Source organism: Vombatus ursinus, unplaced genomic scaffold (genome assembly GCF_900497805.2).
Source record: "Vombatus ursinus unplaced genomic scaffold, bare-nosed wombat genome assembly UNPS02003292.1, whole genome shotgun sequence".
Taxonomy (NCBI): Eukaryota; Metazoa; Chordata; class Mammalia; order Diprotodontia; family Vombatidae; genus Vombatus; species Vombatus ursinus.
In genome coordinates, this window is record NW_020943070.1 from 6,125,130 (window position 1) to 6,134,868 (window position 9,739).

The window sequence follows — 9,739 nt, forward strand, 5'->3', positions numbered from 1 at the left end:
AGCAGTGGAGGGACGACCAGTGTCTTCCAGAACCAGAGGTCTGTCAAATGGAAAAGTGTGGTCTCACACTTGCTCAAAGTTTCCCTTAGGGATAGAATCAGGAACAATGGGTAGAAGCTACCGAGAGACAAATCGAGGCTCAGGAAAACTTTGCCAGATCCCTTGAGCTGAGCCTTGGGGGCAAGAGATAGCTTCAATTATGGTTGTAGCCAGACGTTCTGGAAGGGTTTCAAGCCCTCCGCTCTCTGCTTGTCCCACTCCCAGAGATCACTGCAGGTGTATATGGGTAGGGAAAGGAGAGGGTGGAAGTTGGTCCCTTTACAAAATCTTGCTCTGGAATTCTCAGAGGTGGGAGGGACAAAATGGAAAGTGCACAAAGGACAGGACCTTCCCTCCTGGAATGGGCCAGGAGGGCTGCCTACCAGCAAATCCGGGGACCAGTGGTGTTCAGTGAAAAGGGCACAGGTCTGTCTGGGAGTCAAGAGACAGGTTTGAGTCCTGAGCCTTCCTCCCTCTGGGCCTCACTGTCTTCATCTCCAAATTGTCTAACCCTCTCATTTTACAGATGAAGAAACTGAGGCCCAGAAAAATGATCTGGCTTACCCAATATCACATATGTAGCAAATGGCAGAGGCTGGATTAGTACTACACACCACACTCAGCCTCATTTTAACCTCTCAACAGCCCTGTCAAGGAAGTATTTTATGCCCATTTTTATAGACAAGTAAGCTGAGGCTCAAAGAGGTTGCTTAGGTGACTTGCCCTTGATCACAGAGCTAATAAGTGTCAAAGGTGGAGCTTGAATCTACATCTTCCTGATTCCACCTATTACACCATGTGGACTTTAGGAGCTTAGAAGGTTTTAGAGCTAGAAGGGACCTGAGGTCATCTAATCTATCATTTTACAGATGAGGAAACTGAGGCACACAAAATTAAGTGACTTCATAGGATTAGAGATTTAGGCCTGGAAGGGACCTGAGGTCATCTAACCCAATGCTCTCATTTTACAGAGGAGGAAACAGAGACCCAAGGAAGTTAATAACTTGCCCAAGGTCACACTGGTCATGAGACAGGTGGGATTTGAACCCAGGTCCTCTGAATTCAGAACCAAGATTCTTTGTACTGTGCTCCTCTCATCCAGAAACCCACCTAAATAATAAGCCATCAAGGGAAAATAAAGGGTTGTGTAAGAGCCAGAGCGGGGAGCAGGGGGAGATTTTTTTCACTGAAATTCCATCCGCTTTTCCAGAACCTCTCTTCCCCCACACGCCTGATCTTGGCATACTGAGAGCTGCCATTCTGCTAATTATATGATAAAAACAGAGTGGAAGGCTCTGGGTCTCTATGGCAACCACTGGGCAAGGCAGCTTTGCTGTGGAGATGGAGAAATGGAACCAGGTTTCAGGGTCTTTCCGTTTGCTTAAATGGTAAAAGTTGCCAAGCTGCGCTCCTGGGTGAGAGCCTCCTGGTTAGGTGCCTTGGGAGCGATGAGGCAGCCAGTTGGCATGAAGCCAGCTCATTGTTAAACGCATTCAGGGCTGCACTGGGCCCTGGAGGCTTCACATATCCCCTCCTGCCCCCTGGATCCTCTGGAATCTGGAGGCAGCGGAGCTCACCAGATGTTATTAACTTTCTCTCTGGGGCTCTTGGACCTGACTCGTTCCACCCACCCCTGACTCTCTCCTGTTTGTGCCGGAGGGTGCCCTCCCTATCCCCCGTAGCAGAGAGCTCCCCCTTCTAACGGTCCTCGTCATTGGAGTGGAGCTAAGACGGACCTCAGAGGTCATCCAATGCAATCCCTTCCTTTTGGGAGATAAAAACAACTACCTAGAGAATTATGGGGTCATCGATTTGGACATGGACGGGACCTCAGAGGTCCCTGACTTCACCTCCCTCTCTTCATTTTGTAGATAAAGAAACTGGGGTCCAGAAGGGCTCTGGCACTGATTTGCTAGGTGATTTTGGACAAGTCACCTAACCTTTCTGAGGCTGTTTCCTTAGCTGTTCCGAGGTCTCTCCCAGGTTTGAGTCTCATGTCACTCCCAGGACACTCATCCTGAAGAAACCTTGGCTTGGAGGCCCTGTTCTAATGATGGTGAATTCCTGGAAAAGACCACCCTTTCCTGGGGGGCCCAGCCATGCTTGCTTTACTCCCTGCTCCCTGCTCCTCTCCTCTCTGGCCTTTCCCTATTCATCACCAGCTGCCTTGGCCCTTCTCCCAGGACCATGGGGAGATAGCACATACAGGGATAAATATAGGTCTTAGACAAAGCTGGAAGGGTCCTTAGAGAGCTCACAGACCCCTGGACTTTTAATGATGCGCTCAAGGCCATGCAGCTAGTAAGTAGCGGAGGCCAGAATTTGAACCCAGGCCTTCCTGTGAGCTTCTTGAAAGCAAGGACTGGTTTTTGGCCTTTCTTTGAGTCCTCAGTGTTTAGCAGTGCTTGGCACAGAGTAAGCATTTAATAAATGCTTGGTGACTCAACTTGACATCCTGCCCAGGGCCTGGCACAGTGCCTGGATCATGGTAGGAATAATAATAGTTAACATTTCGATGTATGCCTTAATAACAGTAACAATAATAATAGCTAACATTTCAATAAATCGTTTTCTGTGTATTATCCTGCTTGATCCTCATGCCTACCCTGTGGGGATAGGTGCTATTATTATCCCCATTTTACAGATGAGGAAACTGAGCTGAAGTTGCCTACCGTCATACAACTAGTAAGTGCCTGAGGTAGGATTTGAACAAAGGTCTTACTGACACCAAGTCCAGTGGCTAGCTGCAGTACATCCTTAAATGTTTGTGGATTGATTTCCACCTGCATTCTCATTCATTGGTAGGGCCATGAAGTAAGGTGGAAAGAGTCCTCTATTTAGAGTCAGAGACCTGTGTTTGAATTTGGCATTTTTCCTTTCTTAGCCTCAGTTTCCTTATTTGTAAAATCAGGGAGGGGGTTGGGTCAGATGACCTCCAAAGTCCTTTCTGGCTCCCATCTACGATCCTCTGACATGTTTACCTCTCCCACGCCCACACATAGTAGGTGCTTAACAAAAGTTTTTTGAATGGCTGAGAAACACCTGGGAGAAAACAGCTGGTGCTGGGGTGGGGGCTCCCTCCCCCTCTCCCCTTCGGAGTTTTGAGATCACTTCAGGAAGGTCAGGGAAGAGGTTCTAAATAAGGTAAGCGGGTCTTGTGGCCCCAAAGTCAGGGCCAAGAAGCTGGAATCCCGAGCTTGGCGGCATGGTGGGGCCTTTGCTAGTCTCCTGGTCGGAGGGAGAGTTGAGTTACAGGCTTCTGGCAGGGGACTGGCCAGTGCCCTTTCGGCCTGACTCAGGAGGGGGCTAGCCCCAGACTCCCCGCACCCCTCCCCCAGCTGGTGGCCTGGGCTCGGGGCAGGCCCACAATGGCATCGGACCCGAAAATAACTTCCATGTGAGCAAGAAAGAAAGAGATTAGAACCTAGACGGGGATGACAGTGAGAGCTAGGCTGGGGCTGTCAATTGATAGGAGTGGCCAGGACCCAAGGGACGGTATAAAGGCCCCCGGCAGGCTGGAGCTGCTTCCAAACCCAACTCGAGACTTGGGGACAGCTGACACTCTTGCTTATCTTCTTCGGACAGCGCCATGGGGCTCAGCGATGGAGAGTGGCAACTGGTGCTGAACATCTGGGGAAAGGTGGAGACGGATCTCAACGGCCACGGGCAGGAGGTGCTGATCAGGTAAAGGGAGGGGCAGACCATGGCCACCCACTCGGCTGACTGCCTTGAATAAGGATCTCAAAGCAGCCCCTCTTTCCGTCCTGGCTATTGGGTCAAGAACTGGTGAGCAGAAGAGTTGGAGTGAGCTTCAGGGAGCATCTGGTGCACACCCCCCCCCCCCACCTTAGACAAAGAGAGGAAATGAAAGACCAGAGAGGTGGGGGACTTGTTCAGACACACAGCTATTCAGTCCTAGTGCCTGTGTTCCAATGTTCACCCTCAGTCTCCAAACCCAGAGTTTTTCGACACCTTCAAGATCATTTAGTCCAACTCCATTTAACAGATGGAAGAAATGAGGCTCAGGGAAAGGAATCGGTTGACCCCAAATCACACTGAAAGTCTGGCAGAACCAGGATTTGAACACAGGTCTGGTTGGAGTGCTTTCCAATGCAATAGGTGAGAAATTCCTAGGCAGGGCTGGGGACCAGCCCCAGGAGTCCTAGCTCCCAGGAAACCTAATCAGAAGAGAGAATGAAGGCTGTCCACCAGGCCAGACCCTCACAAGGACCCAAGCTTGAATAGGTGTGATGCACAGGGGCAGCTGAAAAAGCTATTTTCCTCCCTGTTCCGTCTTGGCCATCCATCGACTGTGTCTTACTTAGCAGTTACTAAGCCCCTGAAAAATCTGTGAGCTCCCCCAGTCTTGTGTAAATTGGTCTCCTGGTTCCTGGGTCATGCATTATGTGGTTTTGAGCAAGTCACTTCCATTCCCTGGGCCTGGCTTCCCCTTCTGTGAAGCAGGAGCATTAGACTATTTTCTCAGTGACTTCCCTTCTAATGGCAGAGACCTCTGACTTAACTCCTGATTGGTATTTGCTTGTCTTCACTCATCTGTAGCTGGGGCCATGTTAGTTTTCAGAGGTCCCCTTCCCAACCAGCTCCCCTGTGGGCCAGCCTGGGATCTCTTCAGCAACCACTCCACTATAAACATTAGTGTTCTTTAGACATGGGAATTATTAATACTGTTATTAGAGGGTGTGGGAATGGTTTAGTTTGTCCATTTCATTAGTCAAAATTTGCATATATGTATTTTCTAAAGCAACTATTATGACATTTATTATGACATCATAACATATACTATATTACTGTAATACAACATAAGTATATTATATATTATACATATGCCTTAAGCAAATAGTTTCATATATTTATATATGTGTATGTGATCTGTCATTTGGAAAATGCACACACACACACACACACACACACACACACCCCTATTATTTAGAGCTGGGAAGCAATCATAGGTTTAGAGCCTGAAGGAACCTCAGAAGCTGCTGAATCCCACCCCTTCATTTTACAGATGAGGAAACTGAGGCAGACAGAGGTTAAGTGACTTGCCCTGGGTCACACTGCTAATAAGTATAGAAGGCAAGATTTGAACTCAGGTCTTCCTGACTCCAAGCCCAGCATCCTTTAGAGGATTGTAATCCCGTCTCCTTCCTCAATTTTACAGATGGGGAAAATGAGATTTCAAGAGCGGAAGTGATTTGCCCTAATGTTAACTGCGCAGTAAAGGGCAGAGAGAGGAACCCAGATTCCCTGACTCCTGGGTCACCCAGGAGCCAGTGGAGTGCAGGAGAGAACTCATTGACAGGCAACCTGGCTCTGGCCCTAACTCAGTGTACCCTTGGACAACTTAAATCTCTACTCTAGGCCTCAGTTTCCCCATTTATATAATGAGGATGTTGGACTAGGTGCTTCGAGGTCCTTCCTGGCTTGAGGAGCCAATAAGCATTCTCACTGTGCGCCCAAGGAGGGTGACTGGGCATCTGCTCCTGGCTTGGGCACGTCATTAAGATTTTCTTTCTCCAGGCTGCAGGAGAACAAAGGATCAGTAGGTTTGGTGCCAGAGGACCTGGATTCAAATCTTGGTTCTGCCCCTTATTACCTGTGTGACCCCGGCTAAGTCAGGTCTGCTTCCTGGGCCTCAGTTTCCTCCCCCTATAAATTAAGAAGCCTGTGAGGTCCCTTGCAGACCCACATAGATGAGCCTTTGATCTTGGTGGCAGTTGGAAAAAGCTACTCTTTTCTCTCTTCTATCTTGGCCAAATGTCTTCTGCAGTTTTTCACTCTTTCACCCTGAACGACGTCTGGGTCGCTTCCCTGATAGGAGGGTGGTTGGCCAGACTTCAGCTGACCTGTGACTGGGGGGGATGAGCCAAGGCCTTCAGAAAATAGGAAGGAAATGAGACTTTCTCCTTCTTGGACTTTGGAAGCCCCAGTAATCAAAGCAGAAAACCTACAAAAGTCACATTGTGGTGAGGGGAGCGAGGAAGCCTGATAGAGGGGCTGTGCGGAAATAGGACCTCCAGTCAACCTCCAGCACTGTAGTGAAACTTGGTTCTTGCCCCCATGGAACTCACAAGCTGGTGGTCATTTCTCCTTTCTAGGTCTGTTTCCTCTCCTGAGAAATAAAGGCATTAGACTAAATGATTTCTAATTCTAGCATTTTAGTTCAGACATTCTGTGTTTTAAGGTCTAAAATCCCTCTCCACTCTGACATTCTTTGTCTAAGATCTCTCTCTGATATTCCGTGTTCTAAGGATTCCCCAAGACCTGATATTCTAGTTCTAAGGTTCCTCCCAACTCTTATATTCTATGTTCTAAGTTCTTTTCTAGCTCTGATAGTATGAGTCTCCCACTCCTGGTGTGAGGATGTGTGTGTTGGGGGGGAGGGTCTTTGAGCTGTTTCTTTTTGGGTGGTGGTAGCTATAGGGTAGAGAAGTCTGTCTGGAATCTCCTCCCTGCCTGAAGAGTCTGGACCTTCTGAAAGGACATTGGTTTGGCATCTGGGCTGGGGAGCCAGAGGTCACTGCCTTCTTGGAAACATTCCCCACCCTCATCCCCACCCCGGATCATTTTGGGCATGAGAGGCAGGAAGCTTTCCAAAGGTCTTAAAAGTCCATGCGAAGCCCAGGAGAGGATGGCTCTGGAAGGCCGCTGAGTCCTTGGGGTGCCATTTGTTCGTTCCACGTCTCAAATTATAATGGCAAAGGAGTCATCAGGAATGCCACTCTGTCTCTGTCTCTGAAGGAATTAGATTTAAGAGTGTCTTTCCTTTGGGGGTGTGTGGCTATTTGCATTTTTTGGGGTCAGAAGTAAGGAGGGGGGATGGCTCAACATCACCAAAATCATAGCTCTTGAACCCTGACAATATCCATTCTAGGCTTATTCCCACCTTGGTCACTGGTCTTACTTCTGGACCTCGGACAGGTCATAGGAACAAAGAATCTTGACCTCGTATCTTTTCATTTGACCAATTTTAGAATCACCAATTTCGAGCTGGAGGGGATCTTAGGGGCCATCTGGTTCAACCCCATGTGTTTCATTTATTTATTTATTTTTTGCTTTCTGGTGAGGCAATCGGGGTTAAGTGACTTGCCCAGGGTCACACAGCAACCCCATATGTTCTAGATGGGAAATGGAAGCAAAGAGAGGCCGTAAGAAAACAAATGCACAAGGAACCTTCTAGACTAAGTCCTCACTTTACAGTCACACAGCTCGTGAATGTCTGAAACAGGACGCAGACCTCAGACGAGGCAAGTCACTTGCCTGTTCGTGCAAGGAGTAAATAACAGTGAGAATTTCTGCCCCAGGTCGTTGGGTTCCAAATGCAGGCTTCCTCCCACTAAGCCACATTTCCACTTCTCCATTTGCTCATTCCCTTTTTTTCCTCATTTGGAAAACGAGTTCACTGCCCCCAAAACTTTAAAGACCCGGATGAAAGGCCCAGGGTCTTTCTTACAGAATTTGGGAGTTGGGGACGATCTCAGAGGTCACCTTGTCTGGTTCTTTCAGTTTGCTTGTCAGATGCGAGGAAACTGGGGCCTGGAGAAGAGAAATGAGTGGTCCAGGGTCACACAGTGAGTTAGTACAAAAACTGGCACTAGAACCCAGGTTTTAATCCTTATCTCGCAGGGGCTGGTTGGAGGCTCTTAGGAGATAATGACTGGAAAGCACTTGGCACTATAGAGATGCCAGTTATGCTGCTGCTGCTGCTGCTATTATAGTATTATTATTATTATTATTATTAGTATCATAGTATCATTCAATACAGGAGGTCAAAGGGACCTCAGAGGTCACTTAGTTCAGCCTCCTCATTTTGTAAGGGAGGCCCAGGCAAGTTAAGCAGCGCGTCCAAGGTCACACAGCAAGCTGGTGGGGAGAAACAATATTGCAACCTTCTGGGCCTCTCACCCTGCCCCTCTTCCCCATCCCTACGATGAACATTGGGAGGGCGGATTGAAAGAGAAAGGGCACCTAAGGAATCATTGAATCCAGTCCCTCATTTTACAGAGGAGGAAACTGAGGCTCAGGGAGAGGAAATAACATAGACATAGGGTTGGAAGGCACCTCCAAGGCCACCTGGTCAATGCACCCATCCTTCAGATAAGGAAGCCCAATCATTTTGTTTCCGCTGGATCTCTTGAAGGGATTGCTTTCCTCTGTCTACGGAAGCCTAGAAACTTCTTGGGGATGGGGGGTGGGGTGTCTCTCTTCTGCCTCCCGTCTTGTCCGTCTTTGTTTCACGGGTGTCTGGAAAGCTGACTCCCCCACACTGGCTTGTCAGAAGGACTTTCTTGCCAGCTACCAGGGAGACAGTGGGATAAATAACAGAAAAGATGATTCAGGATTGAAAAAAAATCGTTGAAATTCCTTCTGCCCATTTACCGAGATGAGGATGGTTGGATTCTGCTCCTTCTAGGCTCCCCTCCAGCCCAGCAAGCGCCCTCCTGGGTCCAGAGCCCATGGTCCATAGGAGCCTCACATTACCTTGTTATGACTGCGAGGCACCAGCTGTGGGGTGAGGGGCAGAAGGGAGGCAGCTGTGTTTATTCGGGGACCATTCGGCAGGCAGGGAACCAGGGGCTCTGAGTAGCCAAGTCCTCCTAGCACACCTTCAAAAATAGGCCTGAGCCCTCCCGGGATAGGGGGGATGGGGAAGGGCTGGCTGGGGCCTGAGCATGCAGGGGGGAAGGGCCTTAGAATCCTGGAATGGGAGGCCTGAAAGGGACCTTAGAGGGCACTTAGAAAGTGTGTGTGTGGGGAGGTGACCCTCTTGCCTACATGTTATAGAGGGGATTCCTGCATAGACACAGGTTGGACAAAATGTGCTGTGAGATCCTTTCACCTCTGAGATCATCCAGTCCTTTCCTTTGTCCAGTTAGGAAATGGAGGCTCAGAAAAGGGCTGTGATTTGGCCAAGGTGACCTAGGTAGCTAGTGGCTAGGCTGAGTCTGGAACCCGGGACCCTTAGACTCTAGACAGAGAGAGAAACAGAGACAGACAGAGACAGAGAGACAGGGAGAGAGAGAGAGACTGAGACAGAGAGAGAGAGAGAGAGAGAGAGAGAGAGAGAGACAGACAGGGATACAGGGAGAGAGACTGAGAGACAGAGACAGAGAGACAGAGACGGAGACAGAGAAATACAAAGAGGGGCAGAGAGAGACAGACTAAGAGAGAAATGGGACTCCTAAGCCCTGGGTTTTGTCTCTCTTGTGCTTTAGGTTTCCAGGGGAAACGGGAAGCTTGCCTGAAAACAGATGAAAACCCATAAAACTCTCATTATTTGTCCTGCCTCACTCTGCCCTAGCCAGGAGGTGCCCTAGGCCCTTGTCCCCTTATTTTTGGACCAGGATCCCTCTGGAATGAGAGGCCCAATCCCTTCCCCTCCTTAAGTTCTGGCTTCTCCCACCGTCAGAGGAGCAGGACAAGAATAGTGGCTGCAGGATAATATTAGTAATGAGCTCGAGACCCTTGGGTGAGAGGTACGGGCTGAAAGTAGGCAGTGACGCACGTGGCCTTGGGAGGGGGGCTCCACTGGGATCAGCTAACATTGGACACAGTTGCTGGGAGGTCCTTTCTGGCCCAAAGCGGGAGGCTCAGTGCCTAATGCAGAAGATTACCGAAATGTTCAGGACTCTGACGTGTGTGTGTGTGTGTGTGTGTGTGTGTGTGTGTGTGTGTGTGTGTG

At 49.1% G+C, this 9,739-nt stretch overlaps 1 protein-coding gene across 1 annotated transcript in view; it reads left to right on the plus strand.

The window, feature by feature from the left end:
• The first annotated feature begins 6 nt into the window (after window positions 1-6).
• Window positions 7-9,739, plus strand: part of MB (myoglobin) — a 17,895-nt gene continuing 8,162 nt past the window's right edge. Inside the window, exons 1-2 of the mRNA XM_027873485.1 lie at window positions 7-38; window positions 3,625-3,723. Of these exons, the coding sequence (XP_027729286.1) occupies window positions 3,629-3,723 (95 nt within the window). The 5' untranslated portion in view covers window positions 7-38; window positions 3,625-3,628. The remainder of the gene's footprint in view (window positions 39-3,624; window positions 3,724-9,739) is intronic.